This window comes from Rissa tridactyla, chromosome 4 (genome assembly GCF_028500815.1).
Source record: "Rissa tridactyla isolate bRisTri1 chromosome 4, bRisTri1.patW.cur.20221130, whole genome shotgun sequence".
Lineage (NCBI taxonomy): Eukaryota > Metazoa > Chordata > Aves > Charadriiformes > Laridae > Rissa > Rissa tridactyla.
In genome coordinates, this window is record NC_071469.1 from 9553811 (window position 1) to 9576322 (window position 22512).

General features: G+C 42.2%; 2 protein-coding genes and 1 long non-coding RNA gene across 15 annotated transcripts in view; 2 read left to right on the plus strand and 1 right to left on the minus strand.

Moving 5' to 3' along the window:
* Window positions 1-22: 22 nt before the first annotated feature.
* Window positions 23-7352, plus strand: PRRG4 (proline rich and Gla domain 4). Of its 2 annotated transcripts, none has more exons than XM_054199344.1 (6): window positions 23-69; window positions 892-1007; window positions 4013-4176; window positions 5437-5485; window positions 6228-6363; window positions 7124-7352. In XM_054199344.1, the coding sequence occupies exons 2-6, from the start codon at window positions 902-904 to the stop codon at window positions 7350-7352; spliced, it is 684 nt and encodes a 227-aa protein (XP_054055319.1). In that variant the 5' UTR covers window positions 23-69; window positions 892-901. The 2 variants fall into 2 exon arrangements, with proteins under 2 accessions (XP_054055319.1, XP_054055318.1); XM_054199343.1 differs by lacking the exon at window positions 23-69 and adding an exon at window positions 371-481.
* On the minus strand, window positions 5870-21141 carry LOC128908678 (uncharacterized). Of its 11 annotated transcripts, none has more exons than XR_008466058.1 (6): window positions 19887-20160; window positions 18692-18824; window positions 16618-16711; window positions 13301-15662; window positions 9845-10242; window positions 5870-8611 (listed from the first exon to the last, which is right to left on the minus strand). It is a non-coding gene; the product is annotated as an uncharacterized LOC128908678 (long non-coding RNA). The 11 variants fall into 11 exon arrangements; XR_008466061.1 differs by having other exon boundaries at window positions 13301-13507; window positions 15504-16711; XR_008466063.1 differs by adding an exon at window positions 9026-9138 and having other exon boundaries at window positions 13301-16711.
* QSER1 (glutamine and serine rich 1) overlaps window positions 20255-22512 on the plus strand; it is a 47345-nt gene continuing 45087 nt past the window's right edge. Inside the window, exon 1 of one of the 2 annotated variants that reach the window (XM_054199331.1) lies at window positions 20255-20438. In XM_054199331.1, the coding sequence (XP_054055306.1) occupies window positions 20323-20438 (116 nt within the window). In that variant the 5' untranslated portion in view covers window positions 20255-20322. Of the gene's footprint in view, window positions 20439-20753; window positions 21306-22512 lie in introns of those variants that run through there. The other variant, XM_054199332.1, reaches the window with a different exon arrangement.

A 22512-nucleotide genomic window follows, 5' to 3' on the forward strand; every position in this document is an offset into this window, starting at 1 on the left:
GCGGCAGCGGCAGCCGCCCCGAGAGACGGTGCCCCGCCGGCCGTTTTCCTCAGGTCGCCGCTGGAGCAGGTAGGGCCGCGGGGCGGGAAGCGGGACGGGGTGGCCCTTCTCCCCGCCGGGTGGGACGTGGGGAGCTCCCCGGCCGACGCCTCCCGCTCCCCTGACTGGAGCCGGGGCCGGTGCCGGGGGCGGCAGAGCGGCCTTCCATCGCCACGGCGGGCGCGGGGCAGCCGTCGGGGGAGCAGGCGGCAGGGCCGCGGGGCGGCTCTTCCCCGGGCCTCGCAGATGCCCTCGGGTGGCCGCCACAGGCCTCCGCTTCAGGCGGCGATCGCGTTTTTGTCGGTGTTGGGCGTCTCTCGGAATAATTCAGGTCTTACTTCGTTCTTATTTTCTACAGTCATACGGGCGGGAGAGCACGGACTCTCCTCGGGAGCGTTTGGTGTGAGGTTGGCAAGAGCCTTCTCCCCACGAAACCATTGCTGTACGTCTGTTTATGTCGGGTACCTTTTGTAACCTCCCGTGGTCGCTCTGGCAGCAAAACCGTGGCAGTGGGAAGTTTTGGAGCGTACCGGCAGCACCTTGCGTGTGGTCTTTCCCCGTTAATTCTCCAGCTTAACCGGGCTGCCACTTCCCCGGGAAGGGCCAGCCTGTGGAGGGGAGAGCGGCCCGCTGGCATCCGCGGGGCTTGCGCAACGGAGAATTAACGAGAGACACGCAGGACCAGTTTGGATCGGTGACTTTCTTCTAGGGATCCATTACCCTCAACTGCATGTAGGCGCTTGCGTTGGGTGACTTCATTTATAGGATTCACTCAGGGTTCATCACGGACACTTCAGGAGATTGCATTGTCATTTATTTTTTTTCTAACTGAGGTTAGTTTCTGTCTGACAGATACCACGCCATGTTTGTGTTTCTGGTACTGCTGTGTCAACTACACGTGATGGTGTTTGCATTTCCTCACTGCACAGGGAGATTAAATAACTTGAAGCTACCTGAATGGAAAGACGGTAACTTACTTTTAACATGATTTTATGCTTTCCAAAATAAAACTGTATCTAATTTTGCTTTTACTGAGAAATCTTCTTATGTATGTAAATAGTTTTGGGTTTAGTTTTGTTTTTTTACTTCATTACAAAAAATAAGCTGTTTCATGCTTAATTTTAGAATATTTGAATATCTTTTGCTGAAATGATTAATTGACTGGGGTGTCGATATTAAGTACTTATCAGATCCAGTAGTAAGTGCAGATTGGGACAACTGAGCTTTCTCTAGGTCTGTAGGATTACTGCCATTGATATAAACAGAATCCTTTAAGTAACATCAACATTCCAAAAGTTTGAAATCTGTATTAAGGCAGTACTGTTTTGGCACTATTTGAGCACATCACAGTTTTATTTGTGTATCTAAAATTGCTCTGTATTTGAAAGGGTTTATTTGCTTGTTTTTTTGAGATAAACACAGTGCTGCTATTACAGCTCTTCACTTGGGAGGGAGGGAAGGGGAGAGGAATTGAGGTAAAAACAAATTAAGTTGCCCAAAAGGACTCAAGCACTACGATGCTAAGCTGTGCGATACTTAACATTTAAGCATCAGGACTTCAAAAAGGAATTTGTAACTTAGCTGTCGGGTCTCCTCTAGTGGGTAGGGAGTGCTGAAACCTTAAGACAGGCTTTAAAAAGTTGTCACATTGAGCAGGAGGCTCCTTCAGGGGAGCGTATTGAGCAGAAAATTGAGCGGGTTATTCATTAAAATCCATATTGCCCTGGGGCATAAAACATCAGGCTGCCAGACTGCCTCTTTCCTGTGAGTTCATGGCGGAGAACCCCCTCCTGACAACCAGCCCAGATCATTCCTCCTTTAAAGACGGAGTTGGAAAGAGAGGGGACCAACTCTATCAAATAATTTAGCAAGTAGAACAGTTGCCACAAGTCTGGGGTACCTGCATGGAGAGTTTACCCTTCAGCATTTTCTGAACATCTTTTACCAGCAGAGTTACGTTATTCAGCACATCATGTGGATGCATTTTTAATTGAATGCTAGGCAAATTGGATTTACCATTCTGTTGAAACATGGCCTAAGGACTGCATTCAGTTCCCTCACGTATAGGAGAGAATTCAAATCCGTCTGCTTCATTCTTCCAAATACTATCTTAATCACCAGGTTGTAGATAATTTGGAGATGGAGACGGGTGTGCTTTGACTATGTCCTACAAAATGAAGAAAGTGCAAATAAATGCATAAAGACTCTTCAAAAGAGAAATGGAGCATCTATCACTGGGAATTAGGGGTCCTAGGCTCCAGGCAGCTTGCCTGTGCGTTCCATAGTAATAAAAATGCATCAATTATCTTATCTAAATTAATTCAGAAGTATAGCGAATACTATTTGGCATGGTAAGGAATGAAACGCTACTGAGCAACACTGAAGATCTTGGTTTCAGAAGAATGAAGTTATTCATGCGATTTGTACTCAACCAAGATGTTGATAGTATTTTTCTCCATGCAATCCTTTTCCCTTTCCACTTGTGGGTTTGGGGGATCCCTTTGGATGAAGTCCTTCTCTCTGGTTACTCTTATATGTAGCATAAATACTTTAAGCTTACATTTTCTTGCAATTACTGTAGAATAACAGATTTCCCTTCCTATGCAATTGTGTGCGCACACGTGTGGCTTCTTCAATATATACTGTAATATTATATAAATTATATAAATATATACTGTCATACTCCTTCAATATACTATAATATTAAAGACATTAACAATCAGTATGCAAGTTATGTTGCAGTTTTCAGAGAGCAAACTATTTCGAGATACTATTGCAAGATTTAACAGTAACTATATGGGTAAAAATTCCTGAATGATGTGATAATCTCACCAAACAAGCTAACAAGAACACAGAACTAATTTGTAGCTGAATAACATTATTCTGAACCTCATCTCCTTTTTTAGCTGTCTGGCTTGGTATGTAACAATGCTGTTTCTGCATTACACTTGCAAAAATAATCCTCCAGTCATTTTGCTTAAAGAAATAGTCTGAATTTCTTGGAGTACAGATTAGGCTTTCACTGAAAACCAAGCCAGAAAACTACTTCTGTCATAGAAAGATTTTTCTTTTCTTTTTTTTTTTTAAAGAAGCTGTAGCAAGAGCAGGCTAAAACTTGACTATGGAAAATGCCTGGTGAGAAAATGCATTCCTGTATTCCAAAGCCTTCTATAATTTCACTAACTCTTCTGGAATCTCACCTCACAACAGACTCCATGAGGCCTCATGGAGCCTGTAATAAGCACAAAAGAAGAAAAGAAATGTCTTCAGAAGTGCCTGTTGTCAGTAAAACCCCTATCATGGACTAATTTAAAACAAATAAACTTGGCAATACGCCAACCTTTACATAAAACTTGCTGCCACAATTATGAAAAGAGAAGAAATGTAAAATGAAGAGGACTCTGCTGCCATGATGTAAAATCCGAATTCCATAAACGAAATTTGGAACTCACAGATACCAGAATATTGATCAATGTATATTGAGGATTTTTTAGAAGGAAGAGTTTTTTGGTTGGTTGGTTGGTTGGTTCCCCCCCGCCCCGCCTTGCCTCCTCCCTCCAGTAGGTCAGTGTCTTGCTGTGTTTGCATCTGACTGAATTTCTGCTTTACGCGACTAATACTTTTGTTCTTAAGAGCTCCAGTAAAAACCCGATGCCCACATCCCAGAGCGGCAATACCAAAACTTAAACAACAGCTGTCATGAGAATCAAATGCTCTTGGCCCGTATACGGAATAGCTGAAATGCTTTATGAGAAAGGAAGATATGTTTATTTTATATTGCATAGTTAGAAAAGTTAGCAGTGAAGACGACGTTTTAGCAGGAGCCCTTGGAGTTTTTTCCTGTATGTAGTTGAGAGATGCTAGGGGACGAAGGGGTCTCAGTGCACTCCGGTAGGATTATTAACTATCCTTTAAAAATACCAAATTTAGCTTTCCTTACTTGTTTTAAATCAACTTGATTTTTTTTTATTAGTGTTCACATCAGAAAAGGAGGCCAATTTATTCATTGGACGGCATCTTCTAAATAACAGATTTGATTTTGAAGCATTCACAGCAGATAACCTGGAAAGAGAATGCTTTGAAGAGCTGTGCAATTATGAAGAAGCGAGAGAAATTTTTGAAGACCCTGATAAAACGGTAGCTGTTCAAACTGAATTTAATATACTGAAGGAGGTTATTGACTAAATCATTACTGTATCTAAATACTGTAGCCCTTCTGAAAACAGCATTTAATAAAAGATGATTGCTTATCTACTGTAAAAGTAGGGGCCTCAATTAGATGGGGTTATTGCTTTAGATACACAGTGAATACATCTGAATATGTACTATTGTCTTCAAGATTTTAGATAAGAGCTCCATTTCTGCTAACAAATATAAATGAAACTTCAGATGTACCGCTTGCGGATATACCTATATGTGTTTTCACAACTTCACTTTTTTTTTTTAGTAACTTCTCAGCATCCAATTTGAATGTGTTCCACATGCTCTATGTATTAATTGGCTGATCATGTCCTTGTGTCATGCCAAAGAAGTGTTTTAGAAGAAAGGAGTACAGAGCAAATCCGCGGTTCAGCTATTGCTGAGTATTCCTATAGCTTTATCTTCTAAATCACTACCTATATGCAGCTTAGAAGAAACCTGTTACAAAAAAAGAGAAAAATACATAAGAAACCTTTCAGCCCAATAATGGAACATGATGATTGTCTGAAGACTGGCTCTTGCTGCACGCAGCAAGAATCTCTTCGTGATTCTAGGTGTGCTCTGCACTAACCTGCAGAAAGAGCAAGGAATACACTCCTTTTCTGAAGGGGGGAACGTTAGTTTGCCATTGGTAGCATTTTCCGAAGAAAAAGGTGAAAGTGTTAAATCAGAATCTTGATGGAGTCTTTTGCTGCGTAGCAAAAGTGGAAATTATGGCTAAACACGTTTAAGGTGTAACAGTCATGCAACATAAAGGTTTTTCTCTTAAACGAGTCCCATTATTTTTCCTAGCTGATATGAATTCAAATACTGTTTGTGCAAATGTCTGATTCTTAAGAACTTGACTTTGCCTCATTAATGCTCTTCTGTAGAGGTTTACAAAGATTAATTGCAAGCATTTTTTTTAGTGTAAGAATATATGCTAACTTCTACTGTCATCAGGTAGAAATATAAGACAGTTACATGCACTTTCTCTTTCACCAGCTGGCATTTTCTTCTTTGTGAAATTGTCATTTTTATGCAAACTTCAATGTATGAGAAAAATATGCAGGGATAAGCAAGTACAAATCCTTCAGTGGGAGTTGTTTCTATTTATGCCCTTGGTAAATTCTGCCCTCAGCACCATATGAAAAAAAAATGTCAATAAGCCTGCCAATTATGTATCTCACATAAATCTGATCCTTTGTGTTTTTATAGATGGATTTTTGGAAAGACTATTCAATTAAAGGTCCTAAAATAAAAATAGGTAAGTCATCTTTTTATTCTTTTATTCTTTTCTTATATTGCATTTTGTGTTTGTTATGATAGTACATTCTTAAAAATATACTATGCATTCAGCTGTCAAAATCAGAATTGATCTTTTTAGTGAAATTCACTGTGAACTGTGCGAGTCTATTGCATTATCTGATACAATAAAACACTCACTGAAGTGTCTTACAGTGGGATCCATTATAAGTCTGTAGGTAAAAAACAATATGAATTTTGTTGCCCATTTCTTTGTTTTATTACACAATCGGTAAACTTTACAGTAATTGTGTGGCTGCTTTCTGTGGTTTTGTTTTGTTTGTCCTGCCCTGCCCATTCCACCCCCTCCGCCCCCAATCTCTTTAATAGTAATATAACAGTCTGATTCATGTTCAGTCTTACGCCAGATGTTTTATTAAAAAAATGGTCAGTATGACTTGAGGACAGATCTACAGCCTGATCAAGGTCACAAGTACATGAAATAGTATTTGGAAGGCATTAGAAGACAGACATCTCAACAGTTTTATGTACAGAAAAGAAATACCTACTCATTTTTGCTTTGAGCTGAATGCGAATGATACTCTTGGGTTGTGTCACAGAGATACGGCTTCTCGCAGCAAACTAGACATTTGTGGAAAGGAACAGCCTTACAGGCACAGTAAAGTTAATATCTCACAGTGTATACTGTATTCTATGTGGATGGAAAGAACTCATAATGAAAATAACCAATGTTTTATATTCAGGTGATGAGACACTACAAAAGATTAACGTTACAGGACTTCTCATCAGCCTAGTTGCTGCTGGAGTGCTGTTAGTTATAATTGCACTTCTTATCTTCTACTGCTGCAAAAGTAGATGCAAATCAAGGCAACCACCAGGGTAAGGAAGATCACTGCTTAAAAAAACCCACAACCACCAAAACAAACCCTTGCTTAAGAGTGGAATTCAAAACTTACTTGGGTTGGTCTAACTGTATTCTCAGAGAATCCAATGGATGTTTTAGCTCTTACTTTCCTGGAAGCAAAGTTAGGTGAGCACTAGCAGCAGTTATGCTGAAATTAGTAACACAAAAACATAAAACAACACTTGCATGGCTGATGTATCTTTGGATTATTTTTTGTGTGCGTATGTTCTTGGTTCCAAAATATTCTTACTAAAACAATGGAATCATTTTAATACGTTGGGGCATGCAATCGAAAGTCTAACATGTTCTGTTTGCTCTTTAAAGTAGGGTGTATGCTTTTCATGGCATGTAGCCTACCTCAGATGCGAGATGAAGTAGGTTGGAGGAAATTCTTCTCTACCAGTTCTCCAGCCCTGCTTGTTCCTTGATCCTAAATGTGAAAGGAACACGAGAGGATTCCGTGCTGCTTCTTCCCTATAAATTTCATGTTACTGAGCTATTCTTACCCTGTAGTTTGAAGACAGTATTTGGTTTCTGGTCTTTATGATCATTGAAGGCAAGTGGGTTGTGGTGGGTAGGTTTTTTGTTTTGTTTTGGTGGGGGATTTTTGTTTGCATTTTTTCTTTTTTGGTGTGGTTGGTTTTTCAGGTTTGTTTGTTGGTTTTACAACTAGGACTTTATATTCTTGCCTTTAAAACAGCAGTTGACACTTATAATGCTGTTAACTTTGTTTAGGTATTTGGATTATGGAAGAAGTAGAAGACGTAATTCATCTAGCATCTTCAGAAGGCACGAAGAATTTTCTTTAAACCCACTTCCTCTCAGAACTGATGATTCAGAACTACCAACTTATGAGCAAGCAGTTACTTCAGATGGACAACACAACGTGCCACCACCCCCTTATCCAGGGCCACCAAAAGAGGCACTGGTGATTAAAAGATCTATGTCACTTCCTGCCCCCTAGTCACAAACCTCCTTCTGGGGTGATGTGGCGAGGGGCGGGGGGAATGCTGAAACATAACATACTTTTTTTAAAAGTGTGTGCTACCTTGCATATTGCAAGACAGTTTACAAAAATGTGAAAGATCTTTAGCACAACTAGGAACAAGTGAAAATCCCATTTGGGAAAGGAGGTGATCTGTTGCAAAGGCTGCAGGACTATTCTTTGCACAAGGTTATTTCGCTGAGGAGGGACTGCATGAAGACTACATCTTGTACTGCCACCCTCTTCCATAAGCACTTTGAGCCATCCCATCCTACTATTGATGTTTCATTAATAGTTTCATGGGTTCTTTTTTCCTTAGAAGGAACAGTGTTTTAATTGGTTTTATTGAAACTAACAATCTTTTGACTATTACGTAAGAATTCTACTTTGTTGAGATATTTGCTTCATTGCTGTGTGAATTTTCTATTCATTCTAGTAATAGATTTGAGTATGAAAATTATTTCATGATTTCATCTTTCAAATGTATATGAATTACTGCTTCTGGATTACACTGGTTTGTTTTAGACATTGCTGGTTAACACACTACTCAATTTATTGTATTTTTTTGATTATAATTTTGGATGAAAAGAAACCATTAATTAATTGTGTGCCACATTATCCATTCGGACAAACTATAGTTCTATCAAATTATTTTGATACTCACTTTGACCTGGCAGTTAGTGCTGAAGAAGTAGAATACCATGGGTTGGGAACGCTAAGCAAATGGCTAGAGGTTTGTCCCCTGTTAAAAACTACGCAGGTTTCACTGATACTGTTTCTCTTGCAACTTCAAAATGTAAATGCTGAAAAAGACATTTCTCTTGTCAAATCAAAGACCAAACTACCCCACAGAAACACTTTGCGTGAGCGTGTATTGCCCTGCTGGGAGGACAAAATGGTAACTTTGAGCAGAATGAAACATCATATTAGATAAATAACCAGTATCTACAGAGCAATAGTCAAGAATTTCAGAGAGTTCTTGGTTAACTGTATCGACACAATTTCTGTATCTCCAATTGTAGCCACCCTTAATTTTACATCTTGTTAAAGTATCAACAGCCAGCATTATGTGGCCTGCAGATCTTGCTGAGCAAGTCACAGGCCAACATTGCTGTCCTTTTACCTCCTAGTTAAATATTTGGCACCGTAGTGGAAAAGGCTTCCCAGAGGCGCAGGAAGCCATATTGCAGCGTCTCACAGGTAACACGTCGGGCTGGTGTTTTCTTGTATCACGGTACCTATATAGTTGGACAGATGCAATGAAGTTTTTAAGCAACAGATTTACACACACGCGCTCCCATTTGACCAATGCTGACAGAAGCCGATGGTATTTTAATTTGGTGCCCAAAATGCACTTTATATTATAAATGTTGAATATTTATGTGTAACATTTCACTTAATTTTATGTTTTTTAACATACTAGAACCTACAGTGCAGAGGATTGCTATGAGACTTCTAATCTGTAAATGCTTTTGCAAAGAAGAAAATGCTCCAAATCTTGGAATATAAAGAGGGTACATTGAAAATGCTACACAAGGAGGTCTTGCCCTTTGAAAAATACACGCAACCCAGCTAGTATCAGTGGACACTGGACTGTGTTCTTTAATTCCTAAAGTTTCAGCATCAGACTTGGCTTTTGACAAGTCACAAACTTCTTTGCAGCTTCTTTCTTTGGGAGAGATGGGGAAATGCCCTTGTTTGGACAGCTTCAATTCACTTTTGCTCTACTTGTAAAAGCATTCTGAAGTTCTTGGAGGTTACTATTCTGTAAGACGGAAGTAAGTGAATTGTGCGAGATAACTGTTGATAACCAAAATACACAGTTATGATGAAGCTATGGAATTAAAAGCTTGCAAAAACATTTCTCCCATATTTCCTTTTCATTTAGCTAACAAAATTTAGATTTGTTAATGTGCATCTTGAGCTACAGAGCACACTTTTCTCTAGATTTTTCCTGGGACTCAAAAATGACTAATTTAATGGGACTGATAGGAGCACTTTCAAGGAAAGGGATTTCACACAGTCATGAGAGAGTTCAGAGATTCTTTAACATTACTACAGTGATGTATGCATCTGGCAAGGTCACATTTTAAATAAACTACAGAAATTGTACAGAAACCTATTTAATCACTTGAGATTTGATTCTTCTACTATTCCTACAAATCATTTGCAAATGATTCCATGCAATGCGAGCACAAATCTTGACCTTCATGATTAAAAAAGAAACCTTTAGATGGTGTAACTGTTAAACATCAATGCCGTAGCTCTTTAGGCAGTAAACTGCACCTTCTGTAGGGTTTAACACTTCAAATTTACTCAAAGAATCTGCACTTTACACCCTGAATATACTCAAAATATGCAGTGACCAACATTCAAATACTGTTTGCATTTAACATGACAATTTGCAACACACATTCTACTCTTTATAAATAAATAAGTTTAAAATTTAGTTGAACACAACATGAACTTACCTCTCCTTGTAAAGGGAGAAAATTCCCTTGAATGGCAGTTGTTTGGGTTGAGTGACTTTTTCTTCTTTCCTACGTTGACTCCTGGCCCAAGACACTCTTACGTTGTATCTTGTCTCTTTTTGGAACTTCATTTAGAATTTCTTTTTAGATTCATCAGGGTTAGCAGAGGAAACGTCAACAAGACGTCAACTAAGGTGACTCGTGAATTCAGAAGTGTTTGCCGCATGTCCAAATTTTACAAGCAGTCTCTTTTGAAAATGCAGTTGCTATTAGAATATAGAAGACAGCAAATATAACTGTCCTTAGGTGGTAGGAGGAGGTAGTTTTTGAGGAGCAAAGCAGCAACAAGTTTAATCTAAATCATCAGCGTTTTGACTTCCAGACTTTCTTTCAAAGGCCTGTAGGAAAGGCAGTGGATTTTAAGTGAATTAACAGAGATCTACTGTGATAGTTGAAAACAGAAGTGTCTAAACAAAACACTGTAAAAAACTGCATAGTACTTAAAGTCTGTTTCTCTCAGGACAGGTTTAAACATGTCACACTAAATGCTGCTAGCCATCGCCTTTAACCATTTTGGAAAAAACTTTGTGTGTTGCCCTTTCAGCATCAGAGAAGCTTACAGCATTCAACTTTTTATAACTCAGGACAGTTTATTAGTTAGAGCAAATAACCAAGGGTCAGAAAGGTGGTCTCCTGCTCTGTAAACTGAAAAATAAATAACTTAACCCATTTCTTGCTACAGTGAAATAAGAAAGCAACTATTTGATTTATCAAATCATCTGATGAATACTATTATAAGCATTATGTATTTCTAGGTTTTGGGTTTTTTTTTATTGGGGTTTTTTCCTCTTCTGGTTAGAAGAGAAAAACCAAAGTGTTGCATGGAAGTACACTTCCTCACCACAGCTCATGAAAATGTGAGTTATGAAGCATTTGATTCTGGTCCTGTCAAAGCCTATGGGAGCTTTTTATTAGCTTCAACTGAACAGGGATTGGCACCAAAAATGAAATAACTGATCACTTCAGGTAACAAAGACTATAACGCTTTGCCAAATTATTTACCACAATGCTGTTGCCAATCCTAATTTAGAGTATTCTATTGTTTTAATGATGCCTACTTACACTAACTAGAATATTTGAGGCTGATCTGCCCTTAAAAATATATTTGAAATTTGGAGAGCATAGGAAAATGCCTTGTCTTTCCTCAGATTACCAGCTGTGAATAAGCTGCATTGATTACCTGCAGGTTATTAGCAACACTTTTTTATTACTTTGATCAATAGGACAGGTTCATTTAAAGCTTAAAAAAAACCACAACAAAACCAAGAAAATTTTCTATCCACAGTCTCATCTACCAACAAAAGTTTTATTGCTGCTATCCTCACCTGTTCTGTGTGTTGTAGAGAACAGGAAGGAAACCTCAGGTTTAAAAGCCATCTTTTGAACACTTCAAGCTTGTTCCTCCTATGCTGTAAATGCCATCTTTCCATTAATTCCTAGCATATGGATATTTATCACTATTATAATTTCCACAATCAAGAACTTGCATGTGTTTTCCTCTCAAAAACTTTAAGCACGTGTTCCCACATCTTTACTCAGGTGGTAACTTTTGACTGTTTCCAGTCATTTCTGAACTGTGTAAACAGTTCTTGTTACTTAATCTTCTTATTTCCTTCTAATCATCTGACAGGGCCTTTGAAATGCACTTGTCACTGGTTATAGTTTAAGTCTAACTTTGATGTTAAGTGCTGTCAATTTTGTTGGGGGAGGGGTAGCAATATTTTAAACTCTGATAGTCTGTATTATTTTGTAAAACAATTTCCAAATAAACATTTACGCAGGTTAATCACGGCAAAAGAGAAAATGCTAACTCAGCCTATGATAAAAAGTTAAAAAACCTTTGACAACCCTATTTTTTTTAAATTGATTTGGTAACAGCATGCACTCTTCTTCATGCCACATGGCACATATATAGCAGGGAAGAAGGGTCATGGTTTGTTAACATTGGCAATTTCTGCTCTGGACAGAAGCTTCCTACTTCAATGCTCTAGTTCACTTAAGCATCTGAGGTTCTGAATCATGAACTGCAGTCACTGAAGATAAAGTCTTCAAGACAAACAAGCCAACTGAACCAGGTGTTGTACCCTTCCATCTTCCTTGACTGTCACCAGACCTTTGGCGAGATGATTTAACACAATAATGTGGCTGAAAAATATCCACTTTCTTAGGGTTAGTGAAGTGAGGAAGATCAGTCCAGCGAGGACCAGAACAGGCATGCAAAAGCAATGCAGGAAGCAGGACTTCCTCGATGGTAATGGTGATTTCAATGTGAAGTAAAGGTACACATCATGCAATGAGAATAATCGTCTGCAGGAGGCAGGACGGACAGATGAGTGCACCTAGGTAGAGCGAATACTGTAGCACAGCAAATGACATGAAACTAAACCGCTCTTGTTTTGCCCACTAGAAGACAATAGTCAGATTTGTGCTTCTTCTCCCAACCATGCAAGATGAGCTGAACTAGCTGGTTAAAACTCCACAAAGAATACCAGATCCTCCTCCTGTATTTGAACACCCAATGAAGCTTTTTAATCAGTCAATTGAACTGAGACTTGAAATAGAGCTGGTAGGTTATAAATGATTCATTCTCATTAAATGTCTTGGAAACATAGGATCCCAGTTCTTTGTAAAGTGTCTTTCATGTCACCTGTCTACTATATTACGACTTTAGCTATACAGTTCCCAGCTACAAAAAAATGAGGAGTTTGTATCTAGTGGATTTCATCAATTCTGAAAAATTACGTGGAAACTGAGCAAATTTACAGCATTTCGACACTACTTATTTTTTATAAAAACACAAACAAACAACTAGCCAAAACTCAGATTAATCAAATTTCACATCTAACTTTTAATCTTGGTGTCCATTTAACAGAAAGCCAGCCCATTCACTTTGAAATGTCAAAAACAATTACTGCAAAACTGCCCCGACTCATTTGGCAAAATACTGAAATGTCAGCAAAGGACTAGCTCCAGCTGGGAACAGCGGGTTCTAGGATGTACCAACAAGGGAAGCAATAGTACTTCCATTAATGTTTAAATTACTGTTTAGTTTGCTGTCGCCCCCTGTGGAAGCAGCCTGCCCAAATTTTCACCAAGTGGACAGCATTCCTCTATTTTACCATAAAAATATATTATCTCTTACAGTAACTTCACAATGGCAACTACACTAATTGCTTATATGTAAAATAACAGAACAATATCAAATGTATTTTGCCTATTTTTGATACAGTAAATTTTGTCCATGTTGAAAATACATATAACTACATTAACTACTTTTGCTTAACATTTAACTTTTCATTTCCTTCTTTTTTTAATTATTATTCTACCTACAATTTTTTTTACTTCTCTGTTTCCTTTTTCTGTATCTATTCATAACCTGTTATGCCACACACTCACCTGTTTTCTGCTTTTTTTTTTTTTTTTTTATTTTCTTTCCTGGACATGGTTCCCAAGTACTTAGTCCCCTCCCACTGCCTGAAAACCACTCTTCTTGCACAGCTTCCCGTGTTTCCTCATAGTGACACCAAGGCCTTTAGCTGCTCCTTTCCCTCCTGCTTTCAGAGTCCTTGGGGCTCTCTGCACAGCACCTAGACTACAGAAACACTGAAACAAAACGGGTCACCAGATGCAGGCATCTTGCTGCTTACATTCTGGGAGCCTCTCGAAGCCCACATTTTAAAGGTAGCAGCCAGATTTCAAAGGATCAGGAAAAATATTTCAGTCTAGAAATCAGTACACAAACACAGGTTTTGAAAAGGCCTTTTAACAGGTTTTAGATTTCTGATGCAGTGCTGACTTCATTTAGGAAATAGGAAACACCTGTGATCACTCAAGGTGCTCAAGCAGCTTCAGTCTGACTTCTCTGAAGATCAGCAACTACTAAGTACTGAATATTTAAACATCCAGTATTTAATGTTAAATACCCAGCATAGATATGATACAAACTAAAATATCTAGTAAGGGTTAAAATAAAATACTTCCTGTTAAAACTGTTAGTTTGGTCAAGAGCAAAGGTTTTATTCAAGTTTTCTTTTTCCTACATGTCATTGCACATTTCTCACACTTACCTTATACCTGTTCTGGTGCTTACTAAAACCCTTCATAAATCATCCAGCAAAAACGTAGACAGCTTTCTCATGAGTGGGTGAACTGAATCAACACGAGTGCCGGCGGTGGCACCTTGGAAGGTCTGGGACCACATGACCAAAAGGAGGACTGGGAAAGTGAAGGAAACAAGGCCTTCCATCTCATTGCTGCAGCCAGCCTTTTACCAGCTCAGTCATCTCTTGTCACGTCAGGAGAAGTACCGTGGCTTAGCAGAGCAACTTTAGTTCAATAGAATGAATTCTGAAGATTTTGCTTCATTTGTGTGTACATATACTTAAGCTTATTATCAAATAAATGCACAGAGTAGTATATGTAAATAAATGCAAAGAAAGAGCATTTGCTGTGAGGCTTCAAGATCAAGTGTGCGTTCTTTGAAAGGCAGCACTTTCTTCCCTATTTACACATTTCTTAATGTCTAGCTTTATGTTTAAAGAGGCCATGTGCCAAATTAAATGCAAAATCTAATCTGTTAAGCAACTGCAATTTTCTTCTTCGGTGAGAGTCACAATTACAAACAAAGGACATGATGCAAACCAGTCGGTGATTAATAGTAGGCCTGACCAAGACTCATGTTATTACCGCATAATATCTGATGTACTTACCCATTGCTGCTCATGAAAGATACCACGGCCTGACAGTACACATAGAAAGCCTGCACTAAGGTGCTGCATACATGATGTGTAAGCAGACACCTACTGTCCATCAGCGTTCAAAAGAGAAAGACAATACACAAATTTTATTTTGCACTCTTTTTAGAATTTGTTAGTAAGTCACACGCAGCTCAGCTTTGGCCTGAACTTCTTCAAACTTCGTCTGATCAGACACATTCAAATTATTTGAATGTTTTATCTTTGAAACATTAGTTTTCAAAAAAGAACATCCTCAAGTCTCTGAAACATTATTTTCAAACAATTGTGAAGATTAGTTCTCTCAGCACAAGGCTAACTGTTAAGCATTTCTAGAGCTTTTGTTGACAAATGGCTAGCCACTGAAAGCTAACCACTAAGATGTTTGTGTATGTTAGTGAACTATTTATGATACTGTGATAGTTCCAAAATAAAGTACTATTATGAACTGAAATACAATCCTTTTTGTCCACTTTCAACAACCAAGCTGTAATCTCAGAATTGCAGCGTTAACCGCATGCCATGTCTTTAACCACTTTCTTCAATCAACAACAGCTGAAGCTGCTGATCCAGCATGTGCATCTGACTATTCTTCCATGATTCTTTTCAGCCCATCAAAAATTGCCCTGAAGCATCCCAAGAATTTTGCTGCAAAACCAACAGTTTACAGATTTAGCTGAAAGCCTCTTAATGCAAGAAAAAAACAATAATATTCTGGCACTTCAACATGAGGGAAGAGCCAAGACATGACCAAAACCAGGCACCACGTGTCACGGAAAGGCAGAAACAATGCCTACTGTGGGAGAAGAGGGCATATGGGGATAGAGAGAAATGGGAAAAACCTTGTAGAGCCAGGGTTGTTTTACCTGCAATAAAAAGGATGCCAAAAGCACAGGCAGCAACTGCTGGCCCTAAGAAGAATCACCCCGTTCAGTAACATCTCCTGCCGCACTCACAAGGACCCTTAGGGGTGCCATCCTGGTATGTAACATCTGTGGTACTCTTAAGTCTTCTTCCTGGCCAGTCTTGTACATATAAAACATACAAAATACCCACACTCAAACACTGGCTGACATTTTTCTGGTAACGTGAGTAATAATAATAGCACACTAAGGAACAAAGTTACTAATTAAATAAATAATTCAGTTACAAGTAAATAATGCCAAGCGTGATTTGGAGCATTACTCTGGCCCTGTATTTGTGATTGATATATTGGTTTTAATTATGATCACATCACAGAAAACTGCCAACTGCCCATTAGCTTGATCCTGCCTTTCATTTGGCATAGTTACTTTAAACATAAAACTAGACTTCAAAAAGCAATACTGCCATTCAGCACTGTGCAACATTAAATTATTTAAACAGAAAGAGGAAAATAGGAAAGTTTCCCTAAGGGGCAGTGCGTATTAGCTAACACAGTTCTGGAACAGAGCTGGCTTGATTCTGGCTGAACCAGCATATGGGCAGAGAAGCCCGTTACTGTCCACAGAGGTATATCCTCAAGCACTCCTAGACTCTATAGAGATTTCTATATTGAATATACCACAAGCCAAGTCAACATCTCATCATCAAAAGTAAAAGCTCCCTGCTCCTTCTTGTCATCTCGTTCCCTTCCCAGCTGCTTCTGGCCACACGCTACCACTGCTTGCCCTGAGCCAGCACCCATCTGATGCAAAGCAAGCTGACTCAGCTCAGCAAAATTACAGAAAAATGACCTCTGGCAAAAAAGTAAGCGTTCTTTTGTCAGCAGAGGGAATTTACTGCTCACCTTATGGCCAGAGCATATTGCTAGGAGTGGGAGGGTGGAGCAGGGAAGGAGGAAGGGTGAACAAAGCCTTCTCCTTTGGGTGTCAGCAAGCATATGAGGCAGCCCAGTGCAGCCCTGCTGCCACACCACCACACCTGGAGGCAGCAGTGCATGCTGCAGCTTTGAAGATCACTCCTTGGACCTTAGGCAGAGGATTCCAATTAAAGTGTTACCTTAAGTAGTTAAATCTGTCTCCTAGCCATCCTACGACATTTTCGACTCTGTAAAGGATTTGTTATGTTATTTTTCCAAGCAGAGACTGTTCATCTAGGGAAAGAAATGAGCAACAAAAATTCAGTACTGCCCCAGGCTAGTATGCTGTACAGATTGTGTTACGGTGCTGTAATTTAAGATTTTGTTCTTAAATAGACTGAAAAAATACATTAGCTTGTGTTTCAGCAAAATGTATTTATTATACTCAATTATTGACTTGAGAGATAAGCTCATACAATATCATTGCTGGCTATAGGCACTCACTTATGAGCTACAGTTCGGAAGGTGTTAAAGCCCACCAAAGCTCAGGTCCTAAACGGAAAGTAATTGCTGCATTTGAAACAAAAGCATACCTTACTAACACAAAAATCATACTATTTTCAATATTCAGAATGATGAACATGTGTAATATGACCTCTAAATATGCATCTTAATCTTTACACTTTAATCTACACATTGAAACAACACATATAATTAAGAGGATCAATCAAATGATTTTTTCTATCCCTGACATCTTTCAGAAAAGCTGTTTATATGTATTACAAATATCAAGATACTGTAAAAGCACTTACTCTGAACAGACTCTTTTGTTGTCTTAGAGAATGGTGTTACAAAATGTCCTTTAGTTAGAAAAAGATAAAATGCACAAACTTGAGGGTAGCTTTCCTAGACAGAGGACGGCAACAAGCAGCAGGGATCGCTTTTAATGAGAAAACTGCAGAAGTCTCATGGGCTGGTCTCAGAACAAGTAGATTTCTCTCACACACAGAAAACGCAAACTACTAGAGAAACCGACTTTATTTGGTGGTTATGGACCTCAGCGATGAAGTTTTCAGTCTACTCCACCTCTATTAAAGCCATATAAAATAAATTAAACTTAACAACAGCTGTCACAACTTCTGTTTCACTCAACTTCGCTATTTGATTACAAGAAAGAGGATCTATTCCAACAACGTTTAGGGAAACCCTGCGTCTGTGGTATATCGACAATTAGTTCATTTAGTGGTCTAAACTAAGTGTGTATGTCTCCGTACCTGTAAATCTGGCCTGTTGCTTCTTGTTTGTGATTTATCATGTAACACGATTTTACAGCCACATATCTAACAATATTAACACTTCCCCCCTTTTCTTTAGACAAATATCCTGTAATGAAAATACACAGCTCTTTAAAGTTCATGTTGACATTATTAATATGTCGTCCCAAATCTGTGGCAAGAAACTTTTAAGGTAGCTTCACACCAAAACATTCGCTCCAGATAACCAAACACTACAGCTAGGTGGAAAAGGCATTTAGTGTCACTTAGGTCCATGTATCGCCCTTCCCTCAGGCCCACTCGAGGGAAACAATGCACTCTAAGTGTAAATGATAATGTAGATTAGCGGAGATCCTGCAGGGAAATCAAAAACTGTAGGTCCTTCCCCGCTGGAAACACTACTTTCAATAGTATCAGCAGCGTAAGTGCTTCATCATTAGCATAAAACTGGAGTCATTTTCTGTCATCAGGCCTCGTTCATATGTAAAACAGCAATCCTCGTGTTTCCCAGGGAAAGAGGATCCCCCACCCCCACATACTCTCCTCCAGCTGCAAGCAATACAGGTGCTAACTTATGCAAACACAAGGAAAACTCACTCTGCTGGTTTCTGGCTTTAGCACGCTTCTTTTCCCTCTACCCTGGCCTCTGGGTGACTTCACTCAGTCTCGCCGGTGCTGATGGCTTTCACGCTTACCTTTCCCTCCTGATCCAAGGCTGCATTTCTTCCTACAGTGGGCTCTACTGCTTCTTAAAACTAGGCATGAGAAAAGCAGAGCCTCAGCTTCTCCTCCTAAAGTCTCTTACCTTCCTGCTTTGTCATTTAATATTGACCAATCCACTTTTTTTATTCAAGTGTTGAGATTTTGGGTTTTTTTCTTAGCATCTAATCTGGCCGGCTGTAGTCAAGTTTCTAAACTCTGCATTTCACTACAGAATTCATTTCACTTTGTGGTTCGCTATTGCCCGGAGTACTACAAACTGAATCTTCAAAAGACTTACTCATTAGCATGCATACACCTTCCTCTTCTGAGCGTTGCCTTCAGGTACAGTCACCTTCTTTTCAAGTGCATATTCCTCATGTTTACCTCTGAGGCACGTTCCTCCTACTCAGCTCAGCCTGTATACCTTCAACCTGCAGGGAAAGCAAGACACCATAGTTCAACCCACCATCCCCCTTGCCTCAAGCAGACGCCCCCTTTGTTCCTACCCTATTCTGTGCCCGTTTCCTTTATACTTTGTTTTAACAAGCACACAAAGATATAGGAATTTGCTGTCTGTGCAGCAGGTGGCTTAGATCGGTCTAAATACTTAAACATTCTTTCCGCCCATTCCTCTCTTCAGCCTCTCGCTGTTTGACTTCTGGCCTATTGCAGACTCCAGGCCTGCAATAACTTATTGATGGGGAACGATTTGGAAAGCTCTGCTATATATTGATATATCTACATTAGAGGCTTTTAGCTTGCAAAAAGAAAACCAAAAGTAGCCAAAAGGCTGTGCTTTTATATTATTTAACCTCTACGAAGAGTGACGATAGCCCCAAACCGCCAAGCAGGGGCACGCCGGAGCTTAACGCGGCTCTGGGCTGCCCTGAGGGGAAACGCGGCCATGAGCTTTCCCCCGGTGAGCCCCAGCCCCACCGAATTCCCGCGCCCACCACCGGGTTCTTTTATTTGGTATGTCCCTCAGAAGTTTAATTTTTCTGTAAGGAGGACAGGAGGAGGCGCCCGGGCGGGCGGGTGCGGCGTCACCCTCCGCTGACGCCGCTCCCGCCCGCCCGGGCGCCTCCTCCCGCGGCGGGGCAGGGCGGGAGAGCCGCCCTACAAATTGCTTTACAATGCGCTCCTCCACTCCGTGAGACAACCCGCCGCCTCGGGGCGGCAGCGGGGCTGAGGCGGCCCGTCGGCCTCCATCTTGTCGGTGGCGCGGCCGCCCCGCGGGGACCGTGGGCCCGCGAGCGCTGACGCCGCTTCCCCTCAGCGGGAAACAAGATGGCCCCGCCCCGGCCCCTCCAACAAAGCGCCAGCGCTTCACTTGACGCGGCCCCGCCGAGAAACCGGCCTCTTCCCTCCCCGCCTCACCGGCCGTCCCCGCCTTCAGCCCCCCCACCCCGCCCCGGTGGCGGCTACCGCCCCCCGCCACGCTCCCCTGCAGCCGCCGCGGTTGCCTGCCAGGCCGCGCTTCCCCAGTCACACACCTCCTCCTTCTCCCCCCGCCGGGCTCCGGCGGCGGCCCCCCTCCGCCGCGGCCTCCCTGCCCCCCGGCCACCGAAGCCGGAGCCCCGTGAGCCCCAGTGCGGGCTGGCGGGGGAGGTGCATCCTGGGAAAGAGCAGCCCGACATGGGTCTCCGCCTGGCTGCCGCGCAGCCCCCGCCGCCCTGCGCAGCTCCCCTCAGCCGCCCGCCCGCCGTCGCCTGCAGCTGAGCGGGAGGGGAGGGGAGTGGAGGCAGGGCAGGGCAGGGGGGCCGGGACGCGGCGGCCTGGCCCGCGCCGGGGAGGGGGCCGCGGCGCTGCCCGCCCCGCATGAGGCAGGGGGGGGCCGCTCCCACCCGCCCCGCTCGGTCCCCGCCGCCGCCGCCCTGCGCGCAGGGCCCCAGCGGAGCCCCCGCCGCCCCGGCCCCGCGCCCTGCCCCGATGATGGACAGGAACTACCCGACGACCCCCAGCTTCGCCGACCCCCTGGCCCCGGCCGCCGCGCAGCCCGCCGCCTCCTGGGCCTACGAGCGGGGCGCCGGCAGCCTGAAGCCCAGGTGAGGAGGGTCTGCCGGGGGGCTGCGGCAGGAAAGGCCGGGGTCTGGGCCGGGGCCTGGCCGGCGGGGCGGGCGAGAGGGGGCGGGCGAGGGTCCCCCTCCGGCGGGGCGAGGCAGGGCGGCGGGGGGCGTCCCCGCGGCGCGGCCGGGGGGCGAGCGGGGCCCAGCGGCGGGTGAGGCCGGGCGGGCCGCGTCCTGCCGGGCCTCCGTGTCTGGGGGGCACGGCCGCCGAGTCGAGCCGGGCGGGCTGGGGGCGGCCAGAGCGGGGCTCCCCGGGCACCGGCGGCCCCAGCGGCGGCGGCGGGGCGGTCTCCCCGCGTAGGGCGCGCCGCCGCTCTCCGCCCCGGAGACTGGCGTTGGGCTGCGGCGCGGGTTCAAGAGTTCACGCGTCCCTGCCCGGCTCTCCGGGAGGGAAGCGGGGCTCCGGGGGGAGCGCTCCGCCTTGCCCGAGCCCGCGGGCACAATGCCGGGGCACCGGGCCCACCTCACCCCGCGCCGGCAGACGGCAGCCCCCGGGCGGGCGGCAGGCGCCGCGCTAGCATCCTCCCCCCTTCTCCTTTCGCCCTTTTATTTCTCCGCTTCGTTGTTTTTTCGCTCTGCTGAGGCCGGTTAACCTCTTTCCTCGGGCGTGCGGAGGAGCCTCCTCTCAGCTCAAACTTGTCTGGAACAACTCAGTCCCACGGAGAGTTCTGTAAAGTTCCGGGAAGTGCGGAAAAAATACAGGATATCTTATTGGCTTCGGATTGCTTTTTTTTTTTTTTTTTAGATGGTGTAATTCTGCCAGAAAATGAGTATTTTCTAGGTGGTTAGTTTTTTGTTATCGCCTGCTTGATGTATCTGCAGTTCCAATCTCGACGACGCTTAAAGGTAAAATATAGTCTCAGGCTAAAAATATACCGTCAAAATAGGTGCATCTATGGATGACTTCGCATTCGGTCCTGAAAGCGGTTAGGGGTGTATTCTGATCTGTCTGATAAGATTAATAGATTATCAAGTCAGAAGGACTGTGGCAATCATTTAGTCTGACCTCTTCATAATGCAGGCCATAGGACTTTTTTTTTTCTTTTTTCTTTCAATCCGTGTTTGAAACTAGAGTTTATGTTTTAGGAGGTGCAGTTAAAAATTTCCAATGAGGCAAAATTCAGCACAGTTCTTGGTAAAGTATATAAGTGGCTGATTAGTATTTTATTTCTAATTTCCGATGTGAAGAGGACTACCTTTAGTTTCTAGCTAATGAATCTTGCTATCGCCCCACTGATGCTGAAAGTCCCATTATAACTCATGTTTTTCCAAGTATGAATTCTTATGAATTTAGATTAATTTCTTGCTTCTTATGTTCTCTTTATTAAGAAAAATAAATAACCTTCTGAAGCTTGTTACCAGACATTCTTTCTTTATTATTATTTTTACTTCAGTTATTCTCTCGGTTTTCTCTTGGATCTCCTCCAATTTATTGCCACCCTTCCTGAATTATGGACGTTGCAGTTTAGAAGCAATTAAGTCAATGTTAAGTATGAAGATAATAGGACCTCCCTGGGGTGTGAGGCTCCAGATTCCTTGTTTCACAGAGAATTGCAAGGATGGTTAGTTTTTTTGGCCAAAACCTTGCCTTATGAATCTATGTTTAGCCGAGTTCTCTGCAGAGTTGCCTAAAAGGCAAAGTAAGGTCTCCTGCTGTTCTTTCTTCCTAATTGTTGAACCACTTTTGGTCATGTTGCTATGTTGGCTTTAGTGGAAGTCAGTGACATGTCCTTTCTAAATTGCTTTTACCAATTCTCATCATCTATTGAGGGTTTTGCCATCTATTCCATGGGGAAGGTTTGGATTTTCCAGGGTATTTAAGACTATGTAGTGCAGGAGCAAGATCCCTTTGGGATCTCAGAAGAAACACAAGTGTTTGATGATTATTTTCTATATTAAAAAAAAATTCCCTTGTTGCAAAACATAACTTTAATCTTTTTAATAGCTGCTATATTAATGCAATATTAATTATATATTTTGGGAATTGCTTAATTGAAACAGCATGAAGAACAGTCCCAAGACAAGTACTGTGCAGAAACTCATTGGATCAATG